General features: G+C 36.3%; 1 protein-coding gene across 2 annotated transcripts in view; it reads right to left on the reverse strand.

Annotated features, from left to right (window-relative positions):
- EXOC5 (exocyst complex component 5) overlaps window positions 1-18,169 on the reverse strand; it is a 57,519-nt gene that overhangs the window by 37,645 nt on the left and 1,705 nt on the right. For both annotated transcript variants that reach the window (XR_009563136.2, XM_030855091.3), the window contains exons 2-6: window positions 9,283-9,377; window positions 8,510-8,657; window positions 7,344-7,538; window positions 3,658-3,722; window positions 1,365-1,393 (exon numbers count right to left, since the gene is read on the reverse strand). Coding sequence is in view for 1 of the 2 variants with exons in the window: in XM_030855091.3 (XP_030710951.1) it covers window positions 1,365-1,393; window positions 3,658-3,722; window positions 7,344-7,538; window positions 8,510-8,657; window positions 9,283-9,377 (532 nt within the window). In the remaining variant the exon portion in view is untranslated. The remainder of the gene's footprint in view (window positions 1-1,364; window positions 1,394-3,657; window positions 3,723-7,343; window positions 7,539-8,509; window positions 8,658-9,282; window positions 9,378-18,169) is intronic.

Below are 18,169 nucleotides of genomic sequence, written 5' to 3' on the forward strand. Positions count from 1 at the left end.
CACATATATACAATGGAATATTACTCAGCCATAAAAAGAAACGAAATTGAGTTATTTGTAGTGAGGTGGATGGACCTAGAGTCAGTCATACAGAGTGAATTAAGTCTGAAAGAGAAAAACAAATACTGTATGCTAACACGTATCTGTGGAAGCTAAAAAAAAAAAAAAAAAATGGTTCTGATGAACCTAGGGGCAGGACAGGAATAAAGACACAGGCATAGAGAATGGACTTGAGGACATGGGGAGGGGCAAGGTTAAGCTGGGATGAAGTGAGAGAGTAACACTGACATATATACAGTACCAAATGTAAAACAGATAGCTAGTGGGAAGCAGCTGCATAGCACAGGGAGATAAGTTCAGTCCTCTGTGACCACCTAGAGGGGTGGGATAGGGAGGGTGGGAAGGAGACGCAATAGGCAAGAGATATGGGGATATGTGTATATGTATAGCTGATTCACTTTGTTATAAAGCAGAAACTTAACACACCATTGTAAAGCAATTATACTCCAATAAAGATGTTAAAAAAAAAAAAAGCAGCTGCCTGGGAAAAGCCTTCTGGATGTCATTTGTGATAGCAAGAGACAGGAAAAATCTTAAACCTGAATTTATGGAAAGGGTGAGCAGAATTATAAAACACTTTACTAGAGTTCAGATGCCTTTACTACAAACAATGGCAGATTCAATACCAAGGTACACCTTAAGACAATATGTGGTATTTGATTCACTACATTCTTGAGGCTATTACGGTACACTTTTGGGAAAACAGGTGGTCTCTGAACTTCAATGACTTCCCAAAACAGTGACTTAGACTACCACGGGAGCCTGTAAATATAGCAGATTTTAAAGAAATTCAGAATGATCTGCTTAAAATACAATCCAAAGATCAAGAATCAAGCTATCATGTAAGAAGTTAAATAGGTACCGAAATGGTCATTACGAGCTAGCTTTAAAAAAAGAGAACCTACATTAGGTCTGTATGTATGAATACAAAAACAATCCCCAAGATACATTGTTAAATTAAAAACACAAGGTATGGAAGCTATTTGTATAGTATGCCAAGAACACAAGGTATGGAAGCTATTTGTATAGCATGCCACCAATTATTTTAAAATAAATGCGGACAGCAGAACTAAATTCTACACATTATATACATGATCTATGTCTTATGCTTGTATATCCATAGAATATTCTGGAAGAATACTCAAGAAATTGATAACAATTGTTTCAAGGAAAAGGAATCAAACTCAGGGATGGGGTGGGAGGATGACATTGTTCCCACTCTCTTCTTTTACTATTTTCTTTTTTTTTATACAAGTAGTTTGATTACCTATCCAAAATAGTTAAATAAATAGAACCCCACTTACTTGCAATTTTGGATTTAACTTCTGAAAATCTGAAAGATAAAAACCAATGATGAGGTTCATTATTTGTGACAAATGTACCATAGTAATTTAAGATGTTAATAAAAGGGGAAACTGGTTTTTGGGGTACATAGGAACCCTCTATACTAAATATTGTCAGAAAAAAAAGGAAGGAAGCAGGGGGAGGGAGGGAGGGGAGGGAAAGACAAAGCCAGAGGTGAGAGAGTACTGATAGTAGGAAGCATGCCATGTAACAAAACTGAATTTGGGCAATCCAGATGGGGTCTCTGGTTCTCACTGAGGAAATTCACATTGAACAACCAATTCCTCCACCCCGTTTTTTAAATTTTTTAATTTATTTTTTGATGTGGACCATTTTTTTTAAAGTCTTTATTGAATTTGCTATAATATTGCTTCTATGTTTTGGTTTTTTGGCCCAGAGCCATGTGGGATCTTTAGCTCCAACCAGGGATCAAACCTGCACCCCCTGCATTAGAAGGCGAAGTCTTAACCACTGAAGTACCAGGGAAGTCCCACCAATTCCCTTTTAAAGGGAGGAATTCTGTATGAGGCATTAACAACCCAGAAAGCCCCAACAACTGGGTTACTGTCCCTACTCATATTCACTGGCATTTTAAATTCACTTGATATTTGTCTGTTTTCCCCTCAGCTGGGATTTCCTCATATGACGTTCCACTATTGTTACTTAAAGAAAAACAACTATAAAATAAGCATATACAAATGAGTTATTTTAAAACTAGAAAAATAAAATAGAAGCCATAAAAAGGACCCAGCAATGTGCCTAGCATTCAACCTCTGCAAATTCAAAAACTAAAATATCATACACTACCATACACTAGAACTTTTTTCAAATCATAAGTATCCAGGGGGAATGCACAACATGGAAAATTAATGTTGAGAGATCTTATGTGATTAGTTTGAAGAGACAGGACAGTGGCTGGCAAAAGAGATGCCAAAGACAGATGAAGAAGCTAATAATTTAAAGATCTATACAAAATTGATATCAAAGTCACAGTGGATCACAAAGTATGATAGGCCATACTGATCTTTGTGAAAAAATTAAACTTGATTAGGCTATATATTCAATTCTAAGGCCTGATAGGCTAAAACAAAACTGTAAGAGAAGCATGTAATTGAGAAGCAGGAGAAGATGAGTATATGCCTCTGTGTTTGTAGGGGTGGGAGACAGATGAAGCCAACAATTATGATGCAGTTATTGTGAGCCACACATTTTACCCATTTAAGAAAATCGTTTAACTCTGAAATAAAGTTAAAGAGAGGTTTTTTGTGGGTGACATTAAAAATCATTGCTCATAATGCTGGACAAGTATGAAATTATTAATAATAGCTAAATGACAGATGATGATTACTGCTAATCCTTTATGATGATACAAAGTTCAGAGTAAAATAAGATATATTTGGGGGTAGGGAATTCACTTTCACTCTATGTTTGGGACATAATGGACAAGCTTTAAGTATAGCAATACATTTACATTCTACCTGTACCTCAGGATTTTCAAGTATTACCAAAAGAATAAAATACGTATATTATCTGTTAAAAGGGAAGACATTTTTTCCAGATATTTAAATGGAAGAACCACTGTTAACAAGATTTTATTATAGAGTCTGACATTCCATGAACTAAAGGAAATCATGAAAGAATTTCCTTCTCAGTGAAGTTCTTTTAGGATGAAACCATTAATACCTAATTTAGCAATGGCCCCAGGGCCTTGGATCTAAAACAGGACTTCTTAACCTGAAGTCCCTAGGAAGGAGCCTACAGATAGGCTAAAGGGTCTAAAACTCCATGAAATTGTATACAACGGCCTGTGTACCTGATTTTTTTAAGGAAATTTCATAGCTTTCACCAGCTTTTCAAAGGTGTCCAAGACCCCTAAAAGCTTAAGAATTCTCATGTAGACAGAAGAAAAAGGAGCTCAAGAGCCCCATGTTTAAGCTTTCTCTGTCCCCTTCTAGTCTGTTGATCAAAGTCCAAAAAAAAAGAAAATTCAAAATCTTACTCCAATTTCAAAATTCTCCATCAATTTTTTTCAAAAGAAAAACATAAGACTGAAATTATTTCAAGATATATCATTAAATTTAGTTGTTAAGATACCACATTTTTTTCAATCAGCTATTACATACTGTACCTGTACAAAGGCAGTCCTCAATAAGTTCTTGTTGAATTAATGAGCAAAATCATACAGGAAAAAGTACAATTTTATTCTATACACTACACCATATACCCAAATTAGCTCTTGAGAAATAAACTTGCCTATCAAAAGGTAACTCTTGGGCAATTAGGTGCAACTTCTGAATGATGTCTGCTGCCTCCTTTATCTATTAAAAAACAAAAGCAATAATTTTACAAAACCTTTATACATATCAAAAAATAATTTTATATTTAAAAATAGTAATATTCTTCTATGTATGCCCACAGACCCTCACCCAAACAATTTTCTTTAAAAAACACAACAAATAAAATCTTATGAGCAACAGGAATACATCTGGGGTATCACCAATAATGAGACAATAAAACATAAATATTTGTCATTATTGTACTGAAACCTTGTGATTTTATAATGCCACAATCCCTTCCCAATGAAACCTGCAGTTCAAGTTTACTCCGAATAAATTCAAATCACTGATTGCTGAAAGCAAGTTTAAGTATCTTCTGAGTTTGTGAAATGATAAACAAGATTTATAAAAATTCAGATCATACTGCTGTATAAATCCCATTTTAAGTGAAGAAAATAACAACAAAATGCCTGTCATTTAATGAACATATCAAGTTATAAAACTTGTTATAAAAGCAAAGATTACGTTTAATATGAAGTTTCTAGAATGTAATATGGTAAAGAAATGTTTGTACTTATTCAAGTTGTGGAACTGAAGGATTTAGGCAAGGGGTCCAAAATTCTTAAAATGCAGACATTTGTGCTTATTCACACTAAATGTATAGGGGAGTTATATAATGTTTACTTTTTAAAACAAATTTCAAGTAAGTATTGAGTTTTATTTTGGCACACCTTTAAGTAAATGATTTTATGATCATTCACTTTCTTTTACACTAAAAAAAAAAGAAGAGAGAGACTCATACAAACGTGAAGGAAGAGCTGAGAACATTAACAAAGATCTTTCTAACCGAGTACTCGTGTGAAGTCTGGCAAGCAACTATGGAAAACAAAATCAGGACCAAACGATATTGTTGTTTTGCCCAACAATAGTGAATACAGATAGCATTTCTGCTTCAGTTATCTCTTCTCTCCTAGTCAGCATGTCACTGTCATTTTCAGTTACCAGATGTTCACTCTATTCTACTGAACATGGGCACAGATACCACTGCATTATCTCTTTTCACCATGCCATTTGGTTATACTAGCAATGTCCACCCTTTTCTCCTCACCGATACTCCCTTCAGAAAGCACCTACATACATGTTTTATGTTCCTATCAGGAGTTTGTTCTTGTTGTTTCAAGAGATGGAAGTGTTTGCAAACTTCACTTAATATAGTAAGAAGTACAGCAGAGTAAATAACACTTGATTTTATGGAATTCCCATAGGTAATTATTTTACAAAAATTGTTTCAAGCACAAGTAGCTCTTAAGGTCATCCATCAGTTGAAATACACTATAAAAGTACAGAAGCTTTCAAAACCACAATCTAATAACTTGCTTATATCTGCTACTGATGTTAGGGTAAGGTGAGAGACCACCCATGCTAACAGGTTAAAGATAATCAGGGCCATCAGGCATTAACTACATGAAGAACATTAAGTTGTGATGCTAAGAAGACGAACAACTAACATACTCTGTAATGACAGAGGTAAGAGGGAATATATACTATGGTCATAAAATGGGTTTTTTTTCCCAGAGAAGAAAATTAGAAGATTCTGAGAAGCAAAGATTTAAAAAAAGCAAAAATGACTTTGGAGCAGGAAGAAAAAGGAAAAAGATGGTTGTTATCTTTTCGCATTCTAATTCCTTCCAAAATCACACACCTCCCTAACTACATGGGTGATTTTCCTTTTCTTTCCATTGGGAAGGTGGCTGGCACACAGCGCAGAAATTGAGATACTTAGAAGTTTATCTAATAATTAGCAATCTAATACCATATATGATGTTCCTAAGTGTAGTTAACTGTGATAGTACCAGGCCAAAAGTAATGATTCAACAGTAACCCAAAACTTATGGGAGATATGAGAGAAAAACAAGACAATTGGGAAAAGAGGACTAGAGTATAAGAAAAAAGGAACAAGATGAAAGAAAATGGGATATGGTAGAGAGTGAAGCAAAGGAGAGAAAATAAGAGGAAGTAGCTTAAGCACTGTTAGCTCTACTTGCTCTTCAAAAATTACAGACAGCTAACGACCAAGTGAATGAAGTAGCAAGAATATGAAGATTTTTTCTTCTTCTTTCAATCAAAATCTTAAAAATTAAGAGACAATAGTAATACCATGAACTACACAATTACTTGATAATTAAAATGTTTAAAGAAAAGTGTCAAAAACATAATTTCATTATGCAAAACATTACAAGCAATACAAATCAGGATAAAAATATGTGTAATCATTCAATTTTAAAATATTTATTTTTCTCTAGGTTCTAAATGGCTGCCTTGAGCTGCATCAAATAAACAGACCAACTCACACTGGGTAAAATATCGGCATTTTCTTTATAACAAAACATAAATATACTCTACAGTCCAAAAGGTATAATCCAAGGTAACCCAAGGCATAAGACTTGAATTATATATCGTTATATATATATAAATTTTTTATATGTATAAATATGTACTTTCATAATACATTAGAAATATGTATGTTTATATTTAGGAAACATAAAATAAAAGCATTCCATAAGGTATCCTGAAAAACAGTTCAGTGTTCAAGCCGTGTGTGTGTATATGTGTGTGTGTGTGTGTGTGTGTGTGTGTGTATACACTATTATACATAAAAATCACGTGAATATATAAAAGCTAGATATTGCCAGTATTTTACAAGTGTTTAAGTATGATAATGTTCTTGATGTTAATCTTATCAGTTCTACTTTATATTACAAATATAATTCCTGAAACTCATTATTTAAAATACTGCCTTTTCTTTAGAGGAGTTATCTCTACATATGTAACCATTCCTTTTAAAGATCTCTAAAACTTATAAATTCTATACCCCTATATAGTTCCTACTCACAAAAAAACGTGTTGCTTAATTCAAAGTGAACTTCAGTACTACTTAGTTTTTAAAATTTCACTATCTGAGATATCCCATGGAGTACACTCAGAAAAATTCTGGAAGACTGTATTCAACGTATTAGTGGACAATGTCACTATGTGCATATACCATCCATAAGAATGTCTATTTTTTCATGCATTTTGATTTTTTCCCCCGAGGGGAAGAAAGTGAGCTAAATAACCTCTTCCAAGATTGTAGAGCAGCCAACACCATGCAACCTTAGACCAGGATTAAGTGACTAGTGCTATGAAAAAGATTAACATGAACAATTAATTCAGATTTTTCTATTCTCTTTGATCCAAAGTATGTTTTAATTCTTTGTAACAAGTAACAAAAACTAGAAGCTCTGAATTCCTTGCACAGAAAGATACTTCAGCTTGTCAATGATTTAGGTCAGCCCACCCCCTCACCCAATGGAATGTGCCTATCAAATTCTGTTAATATTAAAAGTCAATTATGAGAAAGAAATATTTATTAAAATAGTTACCTCAACATTTCTAAACGATACAAATTTCATAAACAAAAAGGCCAGGCAATCCAACTAAAAATCTGAATATATATAGTTGATTAGTAACCTGTAGATAAGTGTACATTTCAGAATAAAGACTTTTAATAAGTCACCTACTCAGTGATTTGAAGTCTAACTCTGGAAAGTAATAACTGCAGTTCATAATTAGGGCATTGTTATTAATGCTATAATTTGCTTTTATCCTTCTGACAGTGCTCACCTTTTCAGAATTTGTAAAAACATCAGATTTCAATTCTCCATCTAGAAATTCATTAAAGTATTTCATCAATTTCTGAGCCTCTACTGCCCGTTGTCTGGGTGTGTTTACCCCCTCCAACTGGTCTCCAAGGTGACAGACCTTGGTTGCTACATAGCTGATGTGCTCATCTAGTTCCTGGAAATGTTGGAAGGCAACCTAGGAAAAATGTGAACAAGCATAAAATACAAACAGAGAACCCAGATTAACTACAAATACTATCATTATTACCAAGGGGAATCTGCATTAGAAGTATTTGGAATCTATCACCTTAACTACTTAAAAACACATTATCTTATGTAAATTACTGACTTTATTATTTTCTAACAGTTATACATGCTTAAGTGAAGGAATCTAAATATATGAAATCTGAGCAGAAATCAGCTTTCTAACCCCTAACACTAAAGAACAAACAGCCCCTGGGAGGCAGCAATGCTAAACATGCTCTTCTAACTACATTTACAAAGGGCAATCAAGTTCCACATCAGGTCCAGGCTGTGAAAGAGGTTCAGAGGTTCCAGATTAAGTTTAGGGCCTAAGAATGGCTAAGAAGCTTGGCCTACTTACCCCAGAGTCAGTCTAGAGATCTAGTTTTACTCCCAAATGGACTGAGGAAGAGTTCTGCACATGCTTTTCCCAGTTACACCAGCATTCTCATTAGGGTATATACCTCATGACTTTTGTGAAGCTTCCCAGACCAGGTTTCCTCTAGGGAAAAACTTCATCCAGGCAATAGTTGGTCTGGTATTATTATTTTGCTTTATGATTAAATGAGAATGCAAATAAATACCTAAATATCCAAGCTAATCATGATCCCCTAAAAATACAGGTCTACTGAATTATCATTCTTAAAAGTTTGCACTGTTAAAGAGAAAGCAAGGACCACACTGTAATGGATACCACCCCATCCTAAGGGAGTACTGTGATCCCAAACCAACACTCAGTAGGCAAGCAAGTGCACCAAGAGTGCCTGATAACAATTCATTAACATTTTATCCCATGAGATGGGAGCAGTATAAAGAAACCTCAACAATTCTGTTGCATTAGATTTTTTTAAAAAACTGAAAACTGAAAGGAAATAAAGATATTAAAGCCTGTATAAACTACTCATTATTTAACTAACTGTTTACCTGATTGCTTTTCTGGAGATCTTGTACCTTCCTGGCAAATTCCTTAGCTTCTTTCTGACACTGTTGCTCTAGTTTCTCTACTTTCCTTTGAATCCTTTCATCCATTATCTGGAGTTCTTGAATATGATTTACAAATTCTTCTAATAATCTAACAAAGGAAAATTAGAATATGTATCAATCCATCTATAACTGATCACTAGGAAGTGACCAGTTCACTTATAATTGTAAATAAAGTATTAGTGAGCATTCCTTGAGGTAAGGATGAACATGTTAATTTTCTCTTCAGCATCCTGTTAGGGATTATCTCTGACATAAATGAAAACCTCATATGGAATCTCCATTAACCCCCAGAATTGAAACCAATTTTATAGAAATAGTTAAAAAGGTAAATCGTACTATATAAAAATAATACTGTGCATTCCAGGGTATGGTGAATTTTTGTTCCCCCAATTTACGATACTTAAAACAACATATTCAACATGTTTTATTTTAGAGGTATAGCCAGCCATTTCTAATTTATTACTAATTGGAGAAAATATTAAATTCTCATAATGCAATAAAATCCCTTCCCTCATATCATTTAAAGTCCTTCTCTAAAATAAAAGAAACATAAAAGGAAAAAAATAAATCTCAAACTTCTAATGCTTCTTCTTTTTATTGGCCAGTTGTTAACTCCCTTTACATGAATGTTGAAAGGAATTCCAACAGTCACCTCTATTCCAGATACAAATTTGTACTAGATTGGGTCTATGAAAAAAAATTTTTTACTTCACCTTTTAGGATCAAAAGCTTCAGGTCCCCCTCTAGAGCCTCCTCCTGGGGTTCTCCATACAAGACGTTCAATATACTCATCTGCCACAAAAGGCTCCTAGTTTACAAAATAAATGTTCCTTTAAAAAGTTTCACAGGCCATGACTTAATACTACTTACAAATATGAAACAGTTTGTACCATGTGAGAACTTAAAATTAAATTACTAATTAAATATATCTGTATTATTAAAATGTACAGGCTTTTTCAATTTAAAAAATCTTCAATAAACAAATTACTTAATGAAAATTAGTATATTAAAATATTAAAGAGTATTATGAGCAGGAACATACCAAAGGAAAAATGAGCAAGGGACACAAACAATTTATAGAAGAAATACAAATGGCCAAGAAACATGAAATATATACAGCTTCACTAGTAATCAAATAAGGTCAAGTTATCACTTTTTTTTTCTTCTTTTTGCCTCACAAACTGACAAAGTTTTTCTTTTTCCTTAATTATAATATGCATACAAGAGAGGGTAAGCTAAAATTCACTCTCATTATTGTTAGAAATGTTAAAAGGTACAGTATTTTTGGAGGACAGTAGGTAACATTTTGGTAACATCAAAGTACTACAAATGCTCATACCCTTTAACCCCAGTAATTCTACTTTTAAAATTCTAAGGGAAAAAGCAGATATGAACACAAAATTTTTGTATTATATATAACTCTGAAAAATTATTACACAAATATTCAACAAAATCATTATTGAAAAATTATAGTAAACTTACAGGATAAAACAATTATTTTCCTATTAAAATCATGTTGTAAAAAAATTTAATGAAATGAGAAAAAAATGCTCATGTATAATATCTGATATTAAAAAAGCAGGATAGGACTTCCCTGGTGGCGCCGTGGTTAAGAGTCTGGCTGCCAATGCAGGGCACACAGGTTTGAGCCCTGGTCGGGGAAGATCCCATATGCCACAGAACAACTAAGCCCGTGCGCCACAACTACTGAGCCTGTGCTCTAGAGCCCGTGAGCCACAACTACTGAAGCCCGCATCTAGAGCCCGCGAGCCACAACTACTGAAGCCTGTGTGCCACAAGCAAGGCTGATCCATCTAGTGTCAAAGCCAAAGATCTAGCTTAAGAGTGACAGAGACCAACTCTGAGCTCCTAAAACAGCCCCATCCTTCAAGTAGGCTAATCAGCCATGTGGTAGCAAGTTGACTACACTGGGCTTTTTCCATGCTGGAAGAGTCATTCATTCTAACAGGAATAGAAACATTCCAAATTGAGTTTGCCTATCCTCAGAGGAAGTGTTTGTTCTCCTGGCATAGGATCTCACATATCAGACCATGGGACCCATTTAACAGCAAAGGGGGTGACCATGGAATCAACTGGTCATATCATAAACCATACCACCCAGAAGCTGCCAGTCTGATAGAGCACTGGAAGAGCCTGCTGAAGGTATAACTGAACTACCAGTTCAGAGACAATACTCTATAAAGATGGAGCACTATCCGCCAAAATGCAGTATACATTCTGAATTGAAAACCTTTATATGATGCTGTGTCCCCAACAGAAAGAACACATGAGCCTGGGAACAAGGAATAAAATCAGAAGTGGCCCTGCTCATCATGACTCCCAATTTGTTCTTGCTATTCCTGCAATTCTAAGGTCTACAGGGTTAGAGGTCTTAATCTCCAAAGGGGGAATACTTTTGTATGGGAACATAATTAAGAGTCCCAATAACCTATAACTGCAAGTGCTGCCTGGGCATTTGGCTGCTTTTATCCAGCGAATAAAAAACAAGAAGAGGAGTGACCATCTTTGGCAGGGCAACTGACATCATCAGAGGGAGGCAGGGTGGCTACTATACAGAGGGGGCAGGGAACAATATGTTTGACACACAGATCTCCTTGTAAGGATCTTGTGATACTCCCTTGACCAATTCTGAAAGTACACGGACATGTGCGCAGCCCCGGCCTAAGAAGAGTATGGCAACCTGTTAAGCCACCTAAAGCAGCAGACATACTAGCTGAAGGTGAGAGGGAGTTAGAATGGAGAGTAAAAAATGGAAAGTGATATCAAGTTGCAACCTGAGACCACATGCAACAGTAGGGGCCATAGTTCATCCCACTAACCACCTTCTAATTTTCCTCCAGGATAAGAACCCCAACTGGAGTCTAGAGGAGGTACCCCCCAAATGTATGTGAAGACATAGAGTCTAGTGGCACAGGGGTGATCTGCGGTGGACACGTGTCATCCAGATCTCCCTTCAAGAAGAGTCTTGCTCTAACTGCTAGCAGTGCTGTCAGCACAGAACCTTCACCTGGCAGTATTTTCAGGGATCCACTCAGCTGCAGAGAGCCACCTCACTCAATGTCATACTTTTCTCAATGTGGTCTATATCCAATGACTAAATAAGATGGGGATATAAAGGCCTGACCACTTTGGTAAAAAGCAGAACAACTCTGATACGTAATTTTAGTTCCAGATCTTCCCACAGGGATCATCACCATTGTCACTGGGCCAGCATTGTACTGCTACTTCTCCTAAGGCCCAATCTTGCTTCTCTACCCTGTCCTTTCACATGTGTTTATCCCAAGCGTACTTTCTAATAAATATTCTGCACACTAAACTCTGTCTCAAAGTCTGCTTCTCTGGGAAAACCTGCAACACTGTACTAGTCTAGTCAAGAGATGCTAATGACTCTGATGAAAGTGGCAGTAGAGGGGGTACTGTGATGTGGCCCGGTTCATGACATTTTGAAGACTGTACTCATACAAAGTGCTGATGAATTGGATGTGGGAGAAATTTTAAAAAGGAATCATGATTACTCATAGACGTCTGCAGCCTGAACAACTGTATGAATGGTAAATGGTGCCATTTAGTGAGACTGGGGAAAGAGATGGAAAAGGGAGTAGAGATGTAAGAGTTCTATTCTGCATATGATATGTTGAAGATGCCAATTAGATATACAAGTGAATATGCAGAAGACAGAGTCAGAAAAATAAGTTTGCATTACAGGGAAGAAACTGGCATTAGACGTAATCTTAGAGTTACTTAAAACCTCAGAACAGGATGAGATCATCTAGGAAGAAGAAGGGCATGCCAACATGTGGAGATAGGAGGAGGAAAGGGATCCAACAAAAGACAAAGTAAGGGGGACCAGTAAAGCAGGAGGAAAACTTAGGAGACAACAGCATCCTGGAAGCAAAGTTCAGGTTTCATCTGCAGAAGCAATCAAACTATCAACAAGGGTTTAAGATAAATCAACTACTGATTCCAATGGAATGGAAGTTCCAAAAAACAAAACAAAACCTTTGCTGCTTATAAAACCAAATAAATCCCAATAATTTACTTTCTAATACTTAGCATTGCTGCAAAGGCATTTACAATGAGAAAAAGATAGTCAAATTAACAAATTCTCCAAGACCTCCAAATGACCAAGTCCTCCTAAGAGGATTCTCAAAGATACCTGTAAACTGTTACCCCAAAAATCTTTTAGAATTTCGTGAACCTGACAAAGGTATATCTTAATCTCTATTTTTCTGTAGTAATTAAAAGCAAACAGCCAAAACAAAAACAAAAATCTAAGTGTGTACTACAAAGATACTATCATATTAAATTCAACTTTACATAATTGATTACTGTGTTGATCTATTAAGCTGATTTCCTATTCTTTACAAATGCTACCAATTGTAATAAAAACTTGGAGTTTGTGGTCATTTCTATTAAAAATTAAGACCTCAAGCCCTTGGACAGGAACATAAATCCCTAATTTAACATTGTTTCCTTGAGAAAATCCAACCGTTTATATTTTCTTATAGTAGCTTTCCCAAAAATAGATTCAATAAAATATGTTACAGCCACCCACAAACTCAAAGAACCTATAATATTTTCGCTTGCTTGGATTAAAAAATAAGGCTCAGGGCTTCCCTGGTGGCACAGTGGTTGACAGTCCGCCTGCTGATGCAGGGGACACGGGTTCGTGCCCCGGTCCGGGAGGATCCCACATGCCGCAGAGCGGCTGGGTCCGTGAGCCATAGCCGCTGAGCCTGCGCGTCCGGAGCCTGTGCTCCGCAACGGGAGAGCCCAGAACAGTGAGAGGCCTGCGTACCGCATAAAAATAAAAATAAGGCTCAGAGGATTTCAGAGAGAAGTATTTCTGTGTCCTACTAAACCAACTAACAGGTGGGTTCAAGTACTTCCTATATAAGGTGCTTTTCTTAAATTCATTGTGCAGACCACTGCCAAACTAATCTTTAAAACACTATATTCCCTTTTAGTCAGAAACTTCCCTATGCAATTCCTAAACTATGAAGTTTACACTCTTTACCTAATCAAATTTCTTTGCACCCCAAAATGAACAGGTACACTACCAGCAGCCTCCTCTAGTCTTCTTTTCAAACCCATGCTACTTCTGCTTCCTTACCTGTGACCAGGTAACTCAACCTACAAGGATACTTATGGGGAAAAGGTTCTTTCCCTAGATGATCTCCACTGATTGCTTTACTCTTAACCCCTATGAGGCTTAAAAATTCAAATGCCAACACAAAACAATATATTACTGCCATTTTGTCATTTATTGTTTTATAGTAACATTTGTAAGTTTTTCTCTTCTCCACAATTAAATTGAAAGCAAAGTCAGGATTTGTCATACACTTCTCTTGCTTTCCAGCTGTGGTCAATAGAACAATGTTGAGCACACCATAGATGCACAATAAATCAAACCACTTGTTATTGGGGCCATGGCCAAATCCCCTGCACAGGATCTTGAAAATCAAAACTTGCTTCATAGATCCAAAACCAAAAAGGCAGGACCACCACCCTCCACTCCAGAAATAAAAAAATAGGCATTCTATGGTGTTATAAATCCAAGATTCTACCAGAAACCAAATATGAACTTTATGCAATTCTGGCACTGGAACTAAATGAATTTTATCACATTTCGCTCTCCTTTTAACCACATTTGATTTGATTTTCATGAGACTATGTGTTTCATGGTGGATTTAAATGAATTACATTTATTGAACATTGATTCTTTTGAAAAGCACTACAAACGTTTCGTTTCGTTTCAGACTAGCAAAATGGGATTCATCCTACCCATGGAAAGGTAGAAAGAAAGCACACACAAGACAACTAAGGGACTAAGTGATAAGCGTACTAGGAGCATCTTTTGTTCCAGTGGTCTTCAATCCTGGCTCCTCACACAGACCTCCTAAAACTCTTGTAATTTCCGGAGTGACAAAGGTGATAGGAGTGGTTTACACAGAACTCCTAAATCCCTTGGAATCTCCTGGGTAATAGGAGCATCTTTTGTCCTACTAAAGCAACTCTTGGTGGGCTCCTGTATGGGGACTGGTCACCAGAAAGATAAGCATGATTAGAAGCCTGGAACTTTCAGCCTCACCCCTTATACTCTGGGAAGGGGAGAAGGGCTAGAGATTGAGTTAATGATTATCCCTACATGATGAGACCTCCATAAAAATCCCTAAAGTGTGGGGTTCAGACAGCTTCCAGGTTGCTGAACACATCAAGGTGCTGGAAGGGTGGCAGCACCCAAGAGAAGGGAAGTGCTGCACTCCTTCCCCATATCTTGTCTTATGTACCTCTTCCATCTGGTTGTTCCTGAGTTTTAGCTTTTTATAATAAACCAGTAATCTAGTTAGCAAACTGTTTTCCTGAGTTCTGTGAGCCGTTCTAGCAAATTACTGAATCTCTAAGAGGGGGTCATGAGACCCTCCAATTTGTAGCTGTCAGTCAGAAACACAGGTGACAACCTGGACTGCAATTGGTATCTGAACTGGAGGCATTTTTGTGGGACTGAGCCCTTAACTTGTGGGATCTGATGCTAACTCCAGGTAAACAGTATCAGAATTAGAGTGAATTGTAGGACACCCAGTCAGTGTCTATTGGAAAACTGAACTGAATTGTTGTGGAAGAAAATCCCCACACATCTGGTGTCAGAAATGAAGTAATACTGAGAGTAGTGGTAGAATGTTGAGAGAAGAAAGAGTTCTTTTTTTTTTCTTTGACTCCCCCAACTAGATTTTTAACTCAAACCATCTTTAACTCCAGTACCTGGAAGGATTTCTGGCCTAGGGTAGGTAAAGTAAGGTAAGCTAAATGTTTACTGAATGAATACATTTTCTCATATACATGATACTGTAATTGGTGGCGAGGTTCCACAAACACTTGTTTAATAGCTAATATGTCTAAAACAAGTAGCATTTCAGCACCCTGAAGGTAAAGGAGTGGTCCTTACTTGTATATCTCATGTTCATTAAACATATTTAAATAGTTAATTGAACAAGAGAATAAGTCTTTTTCAATAAGTCTGTTTAAATAGCTTTTGTTACTTAGTTTGTAAATCTAAGAGACATAAATATGTTTTTACACAAATGTGTTCTTAGCTATTCAAATTCTAATCTGGAAGTCAAATAGCCATTGTCACCACACTCAAATTACATGACCTCAAACACTATTATCAAGGCATCTACGTTTACAAGAAAGAAAAAAAAAATCAAATTCCTAATCCTGGCATTTAGGACCTCTACAATTAAACCCCGATTACCTTACATAGCACTCTTCTTCTTCATGCATGCTATATATTTCAGCTAAAATGAACTTTTCCCTTGTCTCTGGGGTCTACAGTTACCTCCCTTTATATCTGGACTTTTATCGTCTTGTCTGCTTTATACATATATATATAGTTATATATCTATCTTCTCTTCCCTTATTTAACAGTAAGGGCGAGTTCTATATATAATTCAACATTTTCCAAAGTATGTTCCATAGAATTCACAAAACTAACAGTAGAAAGTAAAACAGGCTCATGGTCAAAGAAGTTTGGGAAATGAACTTCTTAGAATATTTAACATACTAAGGTATATTGTAAATCTCTAATGAAACAAAGCATGCCCATACCCCAAACTTCCTTGGGCTCTGAACCATTTGGGTTTTTTGCAGCACATCTCATAGGATTAATATGTATACAGCACACCCTTTGAGACATGCCGCCTCATTAACTTAGTAGGTACTCAACAAATAGTTGTTGAATGAATGGGTAACGGACCCTACTTAACAAAGAACTTTCCCATAAAGGTAGCTTGCCCAAGCAGAAGAATAATCATTGTCTCCAGAAGAATGACAGGAGAGAAAAATAGCAAGTGAGAAGGGAGTACAATGTTCTCAGTAGTGCAGTGAAAAGAGAGGAATACTTATGACAACAAAGAAAAAATTTACTATCTCCGCCACTTTTTATAAAGAGGACATAATCCAAACCACATAGGAATTCCTGTTTAGAATGTCCAACCTGAGGTGATCATTTAGAAACACTGCAGACAGAACTTTTAAACTATTTCTGTCAATTGAGGAAATATCCGGTAGTTTGATTTTGTTGTATGAAGGTGTTTGTTAAAAAGGAAGTCTCACAGGACCAATAAGAAGATTTTAAAAGAAACAGGATTAACACTTATGAAATTTCATGGATTCAAAACATAATTTTGTATTGATTTAACTTGTTTTTCAATGTGAAAAAATTAAAACACAACTCAGTTTATTGGTGCATTAAAGCCAGGATGCAAAAACTAAATATCCTTGACTACATCCTGACCTCTGTTTTCCACAGTTCTCCAGCTGTGACTAGGAAAGGGAAGCAAGAGAAGAACTCCTGACTTTCCTACAACCTAGGTCCTAAGGCAAAAGCAACAGGAAATGGCGGTGACAAACGAAGTTTGGTTTTTGTTTTCTTTTTTTCCTTCTCCCTCTAAAGCAAGAGACCAACTTTTCACTTAGGGATGAAAACTTATTCAAGAGTAGAATCCACCGTAGGGATGAAAAGATAAATACACTTCTTAATCATGACTATTTACCTTTAATTGTAACTATTAAAGTAATATGCTTTTTAAAAAATTTTATTTATTTATTTATTTATTTTTGGCTGCCTTGGGTCTTCGTTGCTGCACGCGGGCTTTCTCTAGCTGCGGCGAGCGGGGGCTACTCTTCGTTGCAGTGCAAGGGCTTCTCACTGCGGTGGCTTCTCTTGTTGCGGAGCACAGGCTCCAGATGCGCAGGCTCAGTAGTTGTGGCGCACGGGCTTAGTTGCTCCACAGCATGTGGGATCTTCCCGGACCAGGGCTTGAACCCGTGTCCCCTGCATTGGCAGGCAGATTCTCAACCACTGCACCACCAGGAAAGTCCCTAAGGTAATACGCTTTTAATTTTGATGAAACAACATACTACATATGGTCAGGAAAGAGAAAGTCACATGAGTTAAGATCCATAAGCATGTTCAAGGTCGTTCTATGAACGCTGTGGACACAGGACTAGTCTGTCTCTATCATCACTGGTAAGTGAATATTACCTGCTATCATAACTGGAGTCACTGAGTTAACTTAAACCCTAATTTAGTTTAACTACTTTACTAAATGGCAAGACCCTAGAAAGCTAAATATACTACAGATATTTCTCTACCTCCTCTCCTTCCCCCGTGGTGGGGGCAGGGGAAACAGAAATCAAATATATTTTCAAGGAAGTATATGTGGACTCATGGGATCAAACATTCAAAGAAAAAAAAGACAACTGGGAATGTCAAGCAGGATCCATAAGCCCAAAGGTTAATGCCTTCTGAACTGTATGACAAAATAACAGTTTTCTATTAATAGCTGGCTGGTCCCATATTTCATTATATTAAAGGCTTCAAGTTCATAAATTGTTTTCTACCTTTACAAAAATGTGAAAATAAAACAAGGAACTACAGAATTACTAAGTATCTTGCTCAGGAACACACAGTAAAAGCTTGTAGCAAAAAGAATGTCTCCCTGCTCCTGTGTCAATCAATAAACAGATGGCACAATTTTGGAGTTAAGAGAAATTAATGTAAAATATATCCCTACA

The sequence above is a fragment of the Globicephala melas genome, chromosome 2 (genome assembly GCF_963455315.2).
Source record: "Globicephala melas chromosome 2, mGloMel1.2, whole genome shotgun sequence".
Lineage (NCBI taxonomy): Eukaryota > Metazoa > Chordata > Mammalia > Artiodactyla > Delphinidae > Globicephala > Globicephala melas.